General features: G+C 42.9%; 1 protein-coding gene across 10 annotated transcripts in view; it reads left to right on the forward strand.

Annotated features, from left to right (window-relative positions):
• Positions 1–17727, forward strand: part of LOC105478453 (Rho GTPase activating protein 19) — a 79327-nt gene that overhangs the window by 28907 nt on the left and 32693 nt on the right. For 3 of the 10 annotated variants that reach the window (XM_071069364.1, XM_071069362.1, XM_071069363.1), the window contains exons 2-7: positions 3293–3558; positions 4083–4175; positions 4514–4594; positions 5773–5982; positions 10063–10289; positions 14201–14287. In XM_071069364.1, coding sequence (XP_070925465.1) covers positions 3293–3558; positions 4083–4175; positions 4514–4594; positions 5773–5982; positions 10063–10289; positions 14201–14287 — 964 coding nt within the window. The remainder of the gene's footprint in view (positions 1–3292; positions 3559–4082; positions 4176–4513; positions 4595–5772; positions 5983–10062; positions 10290–14200; positions 14288–17727) is intronic. The other 7 variants (XM_071069370.1, XM_071069371.1, XM_071069368.1 and 4 more) reach the window with 6 other exon arrangements.

Consider the following 17727-nt stretch of genomic DNA (forward strand, 5'->3'; position numbering starts at 1 on the left):
CTGCGGCACTATTGGCTGTGGCGGGGGACAGACATTGTATGGGGGGTGAGGGAATGGCCTGAGCTGGAAATGCCTCGGTTTAGAATGGGGCCTGGGATGGGCCCTTCATGGCGTTTCCTGAAATTGGGTTCCTTCCTTTTTTTTTTTTTTTTTTTTTGAGACGGAGTCTCGCTGTGTCGCCCAGGCTGGAGTGCAGTGGCCGGATCTCAGCTCACTGCAAGCTCCGCCTCCCGGGTTTGTACGCCATTCTCCTGCCTCAGCCTCCCGAGTAGCCGGGACTACAGGTGCCCGCCACCTCGCCCGGCTAGTTTTTTGTATTTTTTAGTAGAGACGGGGTTTCACCGTGTTAGCCAGGATGGTCTCGAACTCCTGACCTCGTGATCCGCCCGTCTCGGCCTCCCAAAGTGCTGGGATTACAGGCTTGAGCCACCGCGCCCGGCCTTTTTTTTTTTTTTTGAGACGGAGTCTTGCTCCTCGCCCAGGCTGGAGTGCAGTGGTGCGATCTCGGCTCACTGCAAGCTCCGCCTCCTGGGTTCATGCCATTCTCCTGCCTCAGCCTCCCAAGTAGCTGGGACTACAGTCGCCCGCCACCACGCCCAGCTAATTTTTTCTATTTTTAGTAGAGACGGGGTTTCACCATGTTAGCCAGGATGGTCTCGATCTCCTGACCTCATGATCTGCTCGTCTCGGCCTCCCAAAGTTCTGAGATTACAGATGTGAACCACTGTGCCCGGCCTAGGGTTCCCTTCTTTATCAAACTTAGAGTGACACCAATTAGCCCAGTGTTTTCCTTTTTTACATTTTGGACATATTTCAGTCTCAGCAGTGTTCTTTTTTCCCCTATTGGGTGACCTGACTTGCTGATTTTTTCTACATTCTTTTTTAGTATGACCATGCTTCCCACAGTTAAAACAAGCTCCAGGAAACAGAGTATTTCCTTTATCCACTCTCAGTCTTACCATTGCCTGTGCCAACAAAGTAGCTTTATGCAGATTACCTCCGATACCATCACAGGCCTTGATATAATCAACTAAATGTGCTTTCCCTCTGATAGGTCGCAGAGCAGCCTGGCAATCGGGATTAGCATTGTCGAAAGCTAATAACTGCAACACTACATTCTGAGCAGCCAAATCTGCAATCATCTGTTTAAGATACTCCTGTATCCCAGCTATGAAATCAATGTGTGGGTCTCTTAGTCCCTGTTTTGTAGCAGTGAAGGAAGAGTATTGTTCTCCACCTGAAGTGATTTTTTTCCCCAAGCTCTAATGTACTCTCGCCTAAGCTGTTGTATGGCATCATCCTGCATGACCAGTTGTGCATCTAAACCAGCCCAGCTGCCAACCCCCAAAAGTTGGTCTGCAGTTATATTAATTTGATGTTGGGCCTGGGCATTTCGACCAGCCTGAATGGAAGCTTCATCTGCCCACCAAGTTTTAAATTGTAAGAACTGAGCAGGAGTTAGACAAGCTCGAGTAAGAGCGTCCCAGTCAGTAGGAATCATGCGACTGGAAACAGCAACATTCTTTAACAGTCCCATTACAAAAGGAGAACCTGGTATATACTGATTTATAGCTTGTTTAAATTCTTTGAGTAATTAAAAGGAAAAGGCTCAAATGTAGCTATAATATTTCCCTGTTGATCTGGGGGGTGTATTCTAACAGGGAACTGCCAAGCCTCTATATCACCTTCTCGTCTAGCTTGCTGAATTCTTGCCTGAATAGAACTAAGAGCGGTCGCTTGAGGCACTGCTCGAACAGTCACTGGGGCAACTACTTTTCGCCCAGTGTCTTCTGGAAAAGAAAGATCTGGAGGGTCAGGCCACTCTTTTTCTTCAAAATAATAATGAGGGGATACAGAAAGGTAGGGATGAACCTCTCCCTCCTTTGCTGCTTTAGCTTTAGCTGGCAAACAAACCTGCTCTGTCACCTCTTCTGTTACTTCATTATACTCTCCTTCCTCCTCATCATTAGTGTGAAAAGGTTCCATGGTGGAACGAACCAGAGCCCACACTTGTCCCTTTGTTACCCTGATGCTTCTGAGCTCCCCTTCTTAATCACCACGGGGATTGCTTTAAGAGTACTTGGGTGTTCTCCAGCTTAGTTTTCCATGTTCTCCAACCGTCTCTCCGGCGACCTTTCGACCTGGATTCGGGCCCCACAACTTGCAGAGACCAGCGTGGTTAGGGAGACCCTAACCCAGCGGTGCTAGAGGAATTAAAGACTCACACACAGAAATATAGAGGTGTGAAGTAGGAAATCAGGGGTCTCACAGCCTTCAGAGTTGAGAGCCCTGAACAGAGATTTACCCATGTATTTATTAACAGTAAGCCAGTGATAAGCATTGTTTTTATAGATTATAGATTAACTAAAATTATTCCTTATGGGAAACAAAGGGATGGGCCAAAATAAAGGGATGGGTTTGGCTAGTTAACTGCAGCAGGAGCATGTCCTTAAGGCACAGATTGTTCATGCTATTGTTTGTGGTTTTAAGAATGCCTTTAAGGGGTTTTCCACTGTGGGTGGGCCAGGTGTTCCTTGCTCTCATTCCGGTAAACCCACAATCTTCCAGCATAGGCGTCATGGCCATCATGAACATGTCACCGTGCTGCAGAGATTTTGTTTATGGCCAGTTTTGGGGCCAGTTTTTGGCCGTATTTTGGTGTCTGTTCCCAACATGCTACCATGTAAGATGTGCCTTTGTTCCTCCTTCGCCTTCTGCCATGATTGTGAGGCCTCCCCAGTCATGTGGAACTGTGAGTCCGTTAAAGCTCTTTTTCTTTATAAATTACCTAGTCTTGGGCATTTCTTCATAGCAGTATGAAAATGAACTAATACAGGGGTAAAGTAGGCATTGGGAAACAAAGAACAGGGAAGGAAATATTTCTGAGATTCAAGGAGCTTTGCCAGGAGTATAGCCCAATGTAATGTAGGAGTGGAGACCCAGCTAAGATCAGGAGCCCTAGAGAGAAGAACCTGTCTGAGCAGAGGTTGGACTTAGATGATGATGGATGGGTCAGAGGCATCCAGAATTGAAGGATTTTAAAGTAAAACCTATTTGTGGACATGGGAAAAGTGGAATTAATTACCGTTTTATGTACCTGTAAATGCCTTCCCCTCTGTGAGGCTTTGTGGTTATAAGGAACAGTGTTCAAGGGCATCTGGCTCAATTAAAGGAAGCAGACTATAAGGAAACCTCTGCCTTTGCGTGGAGTCAGGACCAAGTAACCCAATGAGTAGTGCATAAGAAACATACAAAAATCATGTCCCAAAAGATTTTCTTCTGTGTTTTTCAGTGATGCCATCTGCAGTTTTGTGATCTGCAATGATTCTTCCCTTCGAGGTCAGCCCATTATCTTTAATCCTGACTTTTTTGTGGAGAAACTCCGACATGAGAAACCTGAGGTTTTCACTGAGTTGGTGGTCAGCAATATTACAAGGCTCATCGATTTACCTGGAACTGAGTTGGCTCAGCTGATGGGGGAAGTGGACCTTAAGTTGCCTGGCGGGGCCGGCCCAGCGTCAGGATTCTTCCGGTCTCTCATGTCTCTCAAGCGAAAGGGTAGGACATATGTCTGTGAAGGGTGGGCAGGCCTCAGCTGCTCCCTGGGCTTCTCTCTCAACATCTACACATTCACTGAAGAGTTGCTATTAACTTAGAGCTTTTTTTTGGCCGTCTTTTTCAGTTTTTATAAGTAGTAACACCTTAAGTAATTGTGATACAAATTGTAAAAACTGTCTAGATAAATAAATAATTAAACTAAAGCAAATATTTTCAGTCCCTGAGAGATGATGACATGATTAACTTAGGTAGTTATCAGGGGCATCTTGATTTTCGTGCCCTATTAACATGTGAAAATGATCTTTAAAAAACCATAGTTACATAGCTAGAGACTATAGAGCAGAAAGCTTGAATTTTCTTTTTTTTCAGGGATGGGGTCTCACTCTGTTGCCGATGCTGGAGCGCAGTGGTGTCATAGCTCACTGCAGCCTTGAATTCCTGGGCTCAATCTATCCTTCTGTCTCAGCTCCCAGTAGCTGGGACTACAGATGCATGACGCCATGCCTGTTTTCTATTTTTTGTAGAAACGGGGTCTCACTATGTTGCCCAGGCTGGTCTCAAACTCCTGGCTTCAAGCAGTCCTCCCACCTCAGCCTCCCAAAGCGCTGGGATTACAGGTGTGAGCCACCATGCCTGGCCTTCTGTTTGTTTGTTAAATTAAATACTAACATGCTAGATACCTCCTTCTTACTTACTAGATATACGCTTCTTACTTAAAAAAGAAGATGGTATTTGCCTTCAAGGAACCTACAGTCTAATATTGAACTTGGAGAGAACTGATTGAGAGTTATCCTGCTTGCATTTTCTGGTGCACTTCCAGTTCTAAGGTTTTTGTTTACTGACCATGTGAAAACGCTTGCTGAATTGTAAAATAGGATGCTTGAGTGGTTTTAAGTGTGATGATTTTGTACTATTTGTGTGAAATATAGCCCTGTCATATCATATGGTTTTTCAGAAAAAGGAGTGATATTTGGGTCCCCACTGACAGAGGAAGGCATTGCCCAGATATACCAACTGATTGAATATCTACACAAAAGTAAGACTACTTGAAATTTTATCATTCTTTGTTTAATGAAGAATTCTGTTTTCTGTTGAGAGCTAATTGCCTGGAGTTAGTAGGTGCCAATTAACCATCAAAGGAACTAACCAGTGTTAATTTCAGGTGGCATGTTTTTAAATATATTTCCTTTTAAACTTCATCTCATATTCATTTGCTTTACACTCTAAAAGTGTATATAAATTAGACCGTGTCTATGAAGTCACATTTACCTCTTGCCTCAGAGAGACATTTCTTCTGGAAAAATATGTTGTCACTAAAGAATCATTGCATTTATTTAAGAGAGCATGATACCTTTTTTCTCCAGAATTCTATGCTTAAAACACACGCTTTACTTTTTTTTTTTGAGACAAAGTCTCATTCTGTCACCCCGGCTGGGGTACAGTGGTGCGATCTTGGCTCACTGCAGCCTTGACCTCCCAGGCTCAGGTGATTCTCCCACCTCGGCCTCCCTAGTAACTGGGATCACAAGCTTGCACCACCACACCTGGCTACTTTTTGTAGTTTTTTTGTAGAGATGGGATTTTGCCATATTGCCTAGGCTTGTCTTGAACTGTGCTCAAGTGATTCACCTGCCTAGGCCTCCCAAAGTGTTGAGATTATAGGCATGAGCTATTGCCTCTGGCCTAGGGATGAATAGTTGGGATGACTCTAAAGCTTCTGGGAATCTCTTAGGAATTTGACACATTAGAGTTCTAATTCCTGGAGCAGTGCAGAGACTCTGGATTCATTCTGGGCTGGGAAAACAGCTTACAAGAGCTACAAACATCCACAGATGTATGTAGCCCCTCAAAATGAAGTCTGGGATAAACAAGAAGAGGTCTTTAGGGAGATTTGGCTTTTTTAAAATATATTTTTCAAGCTAATCCTGACCATTGATTGGGTTAAATTCAGATTGTCTGTACATACTTCAGGAGATTGAATGACTCCTGGGAGGACTACCTTTTAGTTTGGAAGATCTCCAAGTGCCCAAGGGCGTTCAGATATGTCTCCTCAGGAGGTCTGTAGGTTCTAAACTACACTGATGAAAAAAGGCAAAAACTTACTTGAAAGGCTTTGTAAAGGGTCTTTTAAGTGTAGTCTTTAGACCGTGTATTTTAATCATAATATTTCTGCTTCCTTTTTGCCTGTCCTCTGCTTTCTTTTATGCTAAACAGACTTACGAGTAGAGGGTTTGTTTAGAGTACCAGGTAATAGTGTCCGACAGCAGATTTTAAGGGATGCTCTCAATAATGGAACTGACATTGACTTGGAATCAGGGGAGTTTCACTCAAATGATGTTGCCACTTTGCTGAAGATGTTTCTAGGAGAGTTGCCGGAGCCTCTGCTGACACATAAACATTTCAACGCACACCTTAAAATCGCTGGTGAGTATAGGAAGTAAGAAGGAGATGTAAATACATTTCTTTAAATTTAGTAAAGTTCCTAGGAATTTTCTGTTGCTTGTGACCCACAGAAATACTTCTATTAATATTGGTTAAGACTTCGTGTTGTTGCTGGACTTCTCTGGGTACTCAAAGGTATTGGCTAGTTAAATTTAATTTTAATCGAATGGCTTTCTTGATAAATAAGCTTTGTATTGAAATAAGGAGCTGGTAGTAAGATATGGTCTGAGTTTTATTTATTTTTGAATCTCTGATAGATCCTCGAGTAATGTGTTGAACATTATAGTTGGAAACAGGATCTCACTCTGTCACCTAGGCTGGAGTGGTGCAACCTTGGCTCACTGCAGCCTTGATCTCCCAGGCTCAGGTGAGCCTGCCACCTCAGCCTCCTGAGTAGCTGGGACTACAGGCGTGCGGCATCACGCCTGGCAAATTTTTTGTATTTTTTGTAGACACTGGGTTTCGCTATGTTGCCGAGGCTCAAACTCCTGGGCTCAAGCGATCTGCCCACCTTGGCCTCCTGAAGTGCTGGGATTATAGACGTGAGCCACTGTGCCCAATCCGTTTTAGTTGCTTAATAAATGTATGCTTTTCATTGGATTGATTCATATATTTCAGAGGTTTACAGGTTTGGTATTTTTGCCTTGGTTTGGGGTTTTTGCTCAGTATTTCTATGCCTCAGTTGAGGACATCGCTACACTTGAAAAAAAATTTTTTTTTTTTTTTGAGATGGAGTCTCGCTCTATCACCAGGCTGGAGTGTAATGGTGCGATCTCGGCTCACTGCAACCTCCGCCTCCTGGGTTCAAGTGATTCTCCTGTTTCAGCCTCCCGAGTAGCTGGGATTACAGGTGCCCGCCACCACACCCAGCTAATTTTTGTATTTTTACTAGAGATGGAATTTTACCATGTTGGCCAGGATGGTCTTGATCGCTTGACCTTGTGATCTGCCTGCCTCAGCCTCCCAAAGTGCTGGCATTACAGGTGTGAGCTACCACGCCCAGCCAAGGAAATTTATTTTTTAAAAAAATTGTTTTCTGAATAGAAACACATAGTTCAAAATTCAGATGATTGAAATAATATATAGTAAAAACCTCTCCTACATTTGTTCCCCAAGGCCCAGTTCTTCTCAGAAACAATCAGTGTTACTGATTTAAAAAATTTTTTTTTCTTTTAAAAAAAGAAAACCTGTTCCCCAGACTGGTCTCAAAACTCCTGGCTTCAAGTGATCTCCCTCCTCAGTCTCCCAAAGTGCTAGGATTGCAGGCATGAGCTGCAGCCCCCGGACCAGTGTTATTGATTTCTAAAGTATCCTTCCAGAGATATTTTGTGTATTCCCAAACAAGTATGTATATTCCTTTTCTCCTATTTTTATGTAACAGATTATACACATGGTTCTGTGGTTTGCTTTATTCACTTACTGTATCTTGAAGAATGTTCCATTTTCAGCTCATAAATAGTTTCTTCATACTCCTTTCTACCTGTGTGGCAGGGAATTCATTCTTAAATTGCATGTCTGTTATGCTGCTATGGGCTCTAAGTGTTTATAGCATCAATATCCATTATTGCAGTTGCTTAGTTTTCTGCCCCTGAGTACTTTTCCTGTTTCTTCTAATTATATGGAAAAGAAATATAAGGTTTTTTTCCTTTTTGAATAATTTTTACTACTTAAAGAAACAAGTTTTGGCCTGGCGCGGTGACTCATGCCTGTAATCCCATCACTTTGGGAGGCCGAGGTGGGCAGATCATGAGGTCAGTAGATCGAGACCATCCTGGCTAACACGGTGAAAACCCGTCTCTACTGAAAATACAAAAAATTAGCTGGGCGTGGTGGCGGGCACCTGTATAGTCCCAGCTACTCTGGAGGCTGAGGCAGGAGAACCTGGGAGGCAGAGCTTGCAGTGAGCGGAGATCGCACCACTGCACTCCAGCCTGGGGGACAGAGCAAGACTCTGTCTCAAGAAAAAAAAAAAAGAAACAAGTTTTGAATTAAAAAAAATCTAATATGATTAGGTTTTTTTTTTTTTTTTTTTTTTTAGCACTTTTAGTAGCAATCCCAATGATGCAATGAGTAAATATTACTAGAATGTTATATAATTTTACAGTTATTTTGGGGAGAAATAAAGATGTTAGACCTTTGAAAAAGATTTGGAAAATATTCTTTTATAAGTGTTAACATGAAAGATGCTTGTTTTGTTTGCTTTCCAGTTCAGTTCATTCATTTAGTGCAATATTTGAAATTCTCCCTTTTACCACCCTGTGATTGAATGTTCTTTAAGAACATACTGAGGCGTGGCACAGTTGTAGCCTTTCATATGCCTTGCTGATAGCTGGAAAGAATTTTTGTTTTCAGTTTCATATTAACAGGGAACATTTTCAGGCCGGGCGCGGTGGCTCAAGCCTGTAATCCCAGCACTTTGGGAGGCCGAGGCAGGTGGATCACGAGGTCAGGAGATCGAGACCATCCTGGCTAACATGGTGAAACCCCGTCTCTACTAAAAATGCAAAAAACTAGCCGGGCGTGGTGGCGGGCGCCTGTAGTCCCAGCTACTCGGAGGCTGAGGCGGGAGAATGGCGTGAACCCGGGAGGTGGAGCTTGCAGTGAGCCGAGATCGCGCCACTGCACTCCATCCTGGGCGACAGAGCGAGACTCCGTCTCAAAAAAAAAAAAAAAAAAAAAAAAAAAAACAGGGAACATTTTCTAGCAATGTTACCTGCCTTTCCTAAACCTGGAATTACTGAGGTTAAACAGCTTAAATAATACACTGTAATCATTTGTACGTCTATATGAGTTGTACTCAAATGGTTATTAGTGTCCTTTGAAATTCTCATTATCCAGGGGACTGTTTTCATTGATAACCTTTTTAGTCTGTTAGGGAAGAACCAATAATTCTAACTCCATTGGGAGCTGCCTGTTATAAGGAGCAGCTTGTGAATAAGGACATATTCATTCTCATTTTTCACTCTCATTTTTCTTTTAGCTGTAAAATATCTGAGTGGGGAGAAGTGGAGTGAGTGGCATGTGTGGATCTTTTTTTAATCAAAGGCATGTGTGGATCTTTTTTTTTTTTTTTTTTTTTTTATATAGAGGTGGGGTTTCGCCATGTTGCCCAGGCTAGTCTTGAACTCCTGGGCTCAAGCGATCTGCCCACATTGGCTTCCCAAAGTGCTGGGGTTACAGGCATGTGCCACTGCACCTGACTTGGATATGTGTTTATTTCTCTTGAGTATATACCTAGGAATTGAATTTCTTGGTCAAATGGTAACTCTCACTTTTTGAGGAACTGCCAAAATGTTTTCCAGGTGGTTATACCATTTTATATTCCCACCAGCAATATAGGAGGGTTTAATTCTCTCTACATCTTTGCCAACATTTTTGTCAATCTGTTTGTAGTGTTAGCCATTGTAGTGGGTATAAGTAGTATGTCACTGTGGTTTTGATTTATAGTTTCTTGATGGCTAATGATACTGAGCATACAAAGCCTTATTGGCCACTTATATAGCTTCTGAAGGAATGTCTATTCAAATCCTGTACACATTAAAAAAAATTTTAGCCAGGTGTGGTGGCTCACACCTGTAATCCCAGCACTTTGGGAGGCTGAGGCGGGTGGATCACAAGGTCAGGAGATCGAGACCATCCTGGCTAACACAGTGAAACCCCATGTCTACTAAAAATACAAAAAATTAGCTGGGCGTAGTGGCGGGCGCCTGTAGTCCCAGCTACTCGGGAGGCTGAGGCAGGAGAATCGCTTGAACCCGGGAGGCAGAGGTTGCAGTGAGCTGAGAGTGTGTCACTGCACTCCAGCCTGAGTGACAGACCAAGACTCCGTCTCAAACAAACAAACAAACAAACAAACAAACAAACTTTTTTTGGTCTTTTTATTGTTGAATTGCATTGACATTATTTTGTTGTTATGTTTTGCTGTAATCTTTGAATGGTGTTTCTGCCTGAATCTTTTTTCCTCCTTTCTTTGATGGAGTTGAGGGGAGGATGATGGTGAAAGCACTGATTTTTCTTGCTGATATTTTCTCCTCGCTTTGCAAATTCTCTTTTGTCCTCAAGATTTGATGCAGTTTGATGATAAAGGAAACAAGACCAATATACCAGACAAGGACCGGCAAATTGAGGCTCTCCAGTTGCTCTTCCTCATTCTCCCTCCTCCTAATCGTAATTTGCTGAAGTTATTGCTTGATCTCCTATACCAGACAGCAAAGAAACAAGACAAGAACAAGATGTCAGCCTATAACCTTGCCCTTATGTTTGCACCCCATGTCCTGTGGCCAAAAAATGTGAGTGTTGACGGGAAGAGTAAAGATTGCTTGGTTTTCTTGGGCTGGGCCTCATTCTGTAGCTATACGTCGGTGAGATTATCAGGGGTCCAAAGTCTAGCCTTCAGCTTTATGAGGTTGGGAACTTACTTTATTAGTTCATTGAAGAGTCATCAGACCTGAGAGGGCCAATTCCTGCTAACTTCACTTATAAATCAATCTCTGATAAACCTACATGGCATTGTATTAGTGGAAACTCTTAGTGGGAAATTGTAGCTACTGAATAAACTAGAATACTAATTTTGGCTGTTTAGTGTGGAGTCCTTAACAGGAAAGGCTTCTTGGGAAATTAAATTAGTTTCTGAAGATCGAATGTTATAAAATTAGAATAGAGCTGTATGATCTTATGGGATAATGTCACCAAGCTTATGGATTTATAGATGAGATGAAACTTAGAGCAATCCTGCCTTGTCCTAACTTTTCTATTTCCTGTATATATAGTCTTCTTGGATAAAGCTGAACTTGCTTCTTATTATGGAGACCATGGTCTTCTCAGTGACTTACATGAGAAATAAACTCATTCTCTCTCTCTCTTTTTTTTTAATGCCTGAGGGATAAAAACACAGAAATAAATTCTCTGAAGTCTTTTTTTCTATTTTTTTGAGATAGGGTCTTATTCTGTCGCCCACACTGGAGGGGAGTAACGCAATCATTGCTCACTGCAGCCTCATCTAAAGTCTTTTAAACAACTTGCTGACCTGGAGGTACATAGCTTATACTCCTGCCCACTTATAATATGGTTTTACTACGTGATGGAGTTGTGAGCCAGGATAGGTGGGTTGGAAGCCAAACACCAGCAATGTTACCTATGTCTTTAACCTTTTTTTTTTGAGACAGAGTCTTGCTCTGTTGCCCAGGCTGGAGTGCAGTGGTGCAACCTCAGCTTGTTGCAATCTCTGCCTCCCAGGTTCAAGCGATTCTCCTGCCTCAGCCTCCCGAGTAGCTGGGACTACAGGCGTGCACCACCATGCCTGGTTAATATTTGTATTTTTCTGTTTTTGGTAGAGACGGGGTTTTGCCATGTTGGCCAGGCTGGTCTTGAACTACTGACCCCAGGTGATCCACCCACCGCTGCCTCTTGAAGTTCTGGGATTACAGGCGTGAGCCACTGCGCCTGGCCTTTTACTTTTTTTTTTAAAGAAGCTGTCTACAAGCCATTTTTTGTTTGTTTAGTCTTTTACCTTTCCTATGCGTAGGCTTTTCCTCTGTAAACTGGGCATAATACAGTAAGTCCTCAACCTATTAACATTGTTGATAGGTTCTTGGAAACTGAAACTTTAATCAAAATAACCTATAACAAAACAAATTAGTTTTCTCATCAATGTTATAATGAAAAGATGTTGAAGAAAACGATGTTATTCGAGGACCTGCTGTATGTTGGTGCACTTAACGTCATAGTTTCCAAGAACCTATTGACGCCTTAAGTGAGGATATACTGTAATAGCTTTACTACTTACCCCACAAGGCTGTTGGGAAGATAATAGAAATAGGTTATAGTAATTTTTTTTTTTTTTTTTTTTTTTTTGAGACGGAGTCATGCTCTGTTGCCCAGGCTGGAGTGCAGTGGCCGGATCTCAGCTCACTGCAAGCTCCGCCTCCCGGGTTCACGCCATTCTCCTGCCTCAGCCTCCCAAGTAGCTGGGACTACAGGCGCCCGCCACTTCGCCCGGCTAGTTTTTTGTATTTTTTAGTAGAGACGGGGTTTCACCGTGTTAGCCAGGATGGTCTCGATCTCCTGACCTCGTGATCCGCCCGTCTCGGCCTCCCAAAGTGCTGGGATTACAGGCTTGAGCCACCGCGCCCGGCCGGTTATAGTAATTTATAAAAAATTTTTGAGATTATAAGAAATGAGAAAAGGAAGGTAAAGGAGAGAGATTGTGGGAAACATTTTACTTAACAAATAACTAGTGAAAAAATAATAAAGTTCTGGGCCAGGAAGAGCCTCTGGGGGTGAGTAGGGGAGAAGACGACACATTAACATTTGTCCATATTAAGGAGATCAAGGCCGGGCGCAGTGGCTCACGCCTGTAATCCCAGCACTTTGGGAGGCCGAGACGGGTGGATCACGAGGTCAGGAGATCGAGACCATCCTGGCTAACATGGTGAAACCCCGTCTCTACTAAAAATACAAAAAATTAGCTGGGCGCGGTGGCGGGCGCCTGTAGTCCAGCTACTCAGGAGGCTGAGGCAGGAGAATGGCGTGAACCCGGGAGGCGGAGCTTGCAGTGAGCCGAGATTGTGCCACTGCACTCCAGCCTGGGGCACAGAGCGAGACTTCGTCTCAAAAAAAGAAAAAAAAAAAGGGAGATCAAGACTCATAAGGAATTTTAGAACTAGCTAACCAAGACTATAGAAAAGCAGTGAGTAAACTGTGGTTATGAAAAGAAGTGGTGGCTTACACCTGTAATCACAGCACTTTGGGAGGCTGAGGTAGAAGGATTGCTTGAGGCCAGGAGGTTGAGACCAGCCTGGGCAGCATAGTGAGACTTCAAGACCTTGTCTCTACAAAAGAAAAAGACACATAAGCTGGGCGAGGTGGCACATTCCTATGCTCCTAGCTGCTTGGGAGGCTGAAGTGGAAGGATCGCTTGAGCCAAGGAGTTTGCAGCTGCAGTGAGTTATGATTGCACCACTGTACTCCAACCTGGGTGCCAAAGCGAGACCCTATCTCTAAAAAAAAAAGTATTTAAAAGCAAACAGAGTAACAAAGATACATGTTGAAAATGAGGGCTTTGGAATAGTAGAGTTACTGAAGTATTTAAAAAAGACAGGAGAAACAAAGGAAGGGAATCAATGACAATTTTACTGTGTTTTTAAGAAACAGATGTCACCTTTGGTATCAGTAGTGACCATTCTCTTTTGTCTTTGGAGAAACTCTAGTTTTCTAAAGAGGCAGTGGTGTCCTTGATGGCTGGAACAGATTCTGGTTTTTTGGCCCATTTTGAATCCTAGACTAGATTTTCTTTTTTCTTTTTCTTTTTTTTTTTGAGACGGATTCTGACTCTGTTACCCAGGTTGGAGTGCAGTGGTGCAATCTCGGCTCACTGCAAGCTCCGCCTCCCGGGTTCACGCCATTCTCCTGCCTCAGCCTCCCGAGTAGCTAGGATTACAGGCGCCCGCCACCAGGCCCGGATAATTTTTTTGTATTTTTTAGTAGAGACGGGATTTCACCGTGTTAGCCAGGATGGTCTTGATCTCCTGATGTCGTGATCCGCCAGCCTCGGCCTCCCAAAGTGCTGGGATTACAGGTGTGTGCCACTGTGCCCAGTCATCCTAGACTAGATTTTCTTTGCCAATTTTGCTTACATGTCTAATTTTCAAGCAGAATTAGGAAATGAAAATTGGTTTTCAAGGATTTCCTCATCACTTCAGGGACACATTGTTTTTCTAGATTATGTCATATCCTGCTGAACCAAAAAGTCTTTCCAGAATTAAACATTGTATTAGAGGCACCTAGGTTAGGGATAGAAACTTCATACATTTGAAAGAACAAGCTGGCCAGGCACGATGGCTTATGCCTGTAATCCCAGCACTTTGGGAGGCCAAGGCGGGCAGATCACGAGGTCAGGAGTTCAAGACCAGCCTGGCTAACATGGTGAAACCCCATCTCTACTAAAAATAGAAAAATTAACTGGGCGTAGTGGCGCATGCCTATAATCCCAGCTACTTGGGAGGCTGAGGCAGGAGAATCGCTTGAACCCAGGAGGCCGAGGTTGCAGTGAGCTGAGACCGCGCCACTGCACTCCAGCCTGGCGACAGAGCAAGACTCTGTCTCAAAAAAAAAAAAAAAAAGAAAGAAAGAACAAGCCTATTGGTAAGTACTACTTTCCAGCTCTTAATGCCCATTGTTTGGTTTCTTTTCCTCTGAATAGGTCACTGCAAATGACCTTCAGGAGAATATCACAAAGTTAAACAGTGGGATGACTTTTATGATTAAACACTCCCAGAAACTTTTTAAGGTAGGTAAGGGGTAGCATTTGGTTGGTAACAGGACAAAGAAAATGGAGCAAGGTGGGATCCTAAGTGGGGCTATAAAGATGACTAAATGAGAAAAAGGTCCTGAATGGGATTGCAAACCAGAATGGACAGTGGCAAAACCCAGGGATAACAACCACTATGGTGGAAAGGAATAGGAATAGGAGGCTGAGTAGGGCTGGATCCTTTGGGTACTGACTCCACCCTCTGAGCCATTCTTCCTTTTTCACAAAGGAAGCACATGTGGCAGCTGAGTAGTTTTATCCTGCCTGCTTACTGCCAGTAGAGTTTTGGGGGTCTGCCAGTAGAATTTTGGGGGTCATTTTGTACTTTTTGGCCCTTTCAATCCAAACAGGCTGTGTTTCTGCTGACATAATTTTCCTAAGAACTTTGTAGGTCTTCTGTGGATTTCAGTGGGATTCATTCCATTAGACAAAGGCCACATATACAAATCTTTTGAAGATAAATATTTCCCTGCCTTGTTCACCTGCTGAGAAACCTAAGGGACAGAACCTTTAAGCTTCCTAAAGGCTTTCTGGTTTAAGTGAGAGGGTCTGTGAGGCACGCTTTTACTCTCTTGAAAGGGCCCTTTGTATGACTGAATACTCTGACCTTTTGCCGTTTCTAAGGTTTTAGCAAAAGGTAGCACAGTCACATCCTTGACCTTTTCTTTAGTGTATACTTCCTTGATAGTGAATCTCTTAATTTTAGCATCTTTTTTTTTGAGACAATGTCTTACTTTGTCGCCTAGGCTGGAGTGCAGTGATACAGTCTTGGCTCACTGCAGCCTCAACCTTCTGGGCTCAAGTGATCCTCCCACCTCAGCCTCCCCAGTAGCTGGATCCGCAGGCATGCACTGCTATGCCTGGCTGATTTTTGTATTTTTTGTAGAGACAGGGTTTCAACATGTTGCCCAAGCTGGTCTTGAACTCCTGGGTTCAGTCCTCCTGCCTCAGCCTCCCAAAGTGCTGGGATTACAGGCGTGTGCCAATTTTAGCATCTTTTGCCATCTGGAGAGACTGAAAGTTTCCAAGATCATCCAGTTCTGGTTTCTTTTTTTTTTTCTTGCAGTAAAATACTTATAAAATTTGCCGTCTTAACCATTTTTAAGTGCACAGTTCTGTGGCATTAAGTACATTCACGTTGTGTAGCCATCATCACTATCTGTTTCCAGAACTCTTTTCATCTTGCAAAATTGAAACTCTGTGCCCATTAAGCAGTAACTCTGCATAACCCTCCTCCCATCCTTGGCAACCACCATTCTACTTTCCATCTCTATGAATTTGACTTCTCTAAGTACCTCATGTAAGTGGACTCATACAGTATTTGTCTTTCTGTGACTGCCTTATTTACACTTAGCACAGTGTGCTCAAGGTTCATCCACACAGTAGCATGTGACAGGATTTCCTTCCTTTTTAAGGGTACATAGTATTCCACTGTGTTTATATACCACATTTTGCTCATCTGTTCATCAGTTGATGGACATCCCTTTATATTCCAGATATCATCCTTTATCAGCTATGTGTACAAATATTTTCTCCTATTCTGTGGGTTGCCTTTTTACTTTGTTGATAGTGTGTTTTGATGTGCAAATTTAAAAAAGTTTTATGGGCCGGGCGCGGTGGCTCAAGCCTGTAATCCCAGCACTTTGGGAGGCCGAGGCGGGCGGATCATAAGGTCAGGAGATCGAGACCACAGTGAAACCCCGTCTCTACTAAAAATACAAAAAATTAGCCGGGCGCGGTGGCGGGCGCCTGTAGTCCCAGCTACTCAGGAGGCTGAGGCAGGAGAATGGCGGGAACCCGGGAGGCGGAGCTTGCAGTGAGCCGAGATCGTGCCACTGCACTCCAGCCTGGGCAACAGCGTGAGACTCCGTCTCAAAAAAAAAAAAAAAAGTTTTATGAAGTCTAATTGGTCTATTTTTTCTCTTGTTGCCTGTCCCTTTGGTGTCATATCCAATAAATCACTGCCAAATCCATTGTCATGAAGCTTTTGCCTTATGTTTTCCTCTAAAAGTTTTTATAGTTTTAGGTCTTATATTTATGTCTTTGACCCATTTTGAGTTAATTTTTGTTTCTGGTGTTAGGTAAGGGTCCAACTTCATTCTTTTGCATGTGGTTATATGGTTTTCCCAGCACCATTTGTTGAAGAAACTGTCCTTTCTCCATTGGTCTTGGTCCTTTTATTGAAAAGCATTTGAATATATATGTAAGAGTTTATTTCTGGCTTTCTAGTCTATTCCATTGGTCTACTTATCTGACTTTATACTAGTACTGTGGTGGTGTGATTAGTAAATGTTGTAAAGGTGTTGTAGTAAATTTTTAAATCAAGAAGCTTGAATCCTCCAGGTTGGTTCTTCATTTTTAACATTGTTTTGGCTGTTCAAGATGCCTTGAGACTCCATGTTAATTTTAGGATGGATTTTCTGTCTTTGCTCCAAAAAACCTCATTGGTATTTTGATGTTTCTGACGTTGATAGGGATTGTATTGAATCTGTAGATTGCCTTGAGTAGTATTGACATCTTAGCAGTCCTTATCCAATAATATGAACATGGGATAGCTTTCCATTTACTTAGTTTTCTCTAATTCCTTTCAGCAGTATTTTATGGTTTTCATTATACAGTAGTTCCCTCTTATCCATGGGAGATACGTTCCAACGCCCCGAGTACATGCCTGAAACTGTGGCTAGTACCAAACCGTATATGTATACTATACACGAATTTCTTTTTTCTTCTTCATAATTTCACAGATAGAAGATATATTCCTTTTTTTTTTTTTGAGACAGTCTCTCTCTGTCGCCCATTCTGGAGTGCAGTGGCGCAATCTCGGCTCACTGTAAGCTCCGCCTCCTGGGTTCACGCCATTCTCCTGCCTCAGCCTCCCGAGTAGCTGGGACTACAGGTGCCCGCCACCACGCTCGGCTAATTTTTTTGTATTTTTAGTAGAGACAGGGTTTCACCATGTTAACCACGATGGTCTCGATCTCCTGACCTCGTGATCTGCCCGCCTCAGCCTCCCAAAGTGCTGGGATTACAGGCGTGAGCCACTGCGCCCAGCCAGAAGATTTATTCTTATAGTGGATCTTAGCAACCTCAGCATATGACTTTTTGGTAAACTTTTTATTGACCCATAATATTTGTACATATTTATGGGGTACATATGATATTTCGTTACTTGGATTGAATGTGCAATGATCAAGTCAGGGTATGTAGAGTATCCATCACAGTGAATAGTTGTCATTTCTATGTGTTGGGAACATTTCAGGTCCCCTCTTCTAGTTATTTTGAAATATACCATATGATGTTGTTAACTGTAGTCATCCTGCTTTTGCTATTAAGTGTTAGAACATATTTCTTCTGTCTCACTACATATTTGTACCTATTGACCAACTGCTCTTTACCCTCACCCCAACACCTATCCCAGC

The sequence above is a fragment of the Macaca nemestrina genome, chromosome 9, assembly GCF_043159975.1.
Source record: "Macaca nemestrina isolate mMacNem1 chromosome 9, mMacNem.hap1, whole genome shotgun sequence".
NCBI classification, from domain to species: Eukaryota; Metazoa; Chordata; class Mammalia; order Primates; family Cercopithecidae; genus Macaca; species Macaca nemestrina.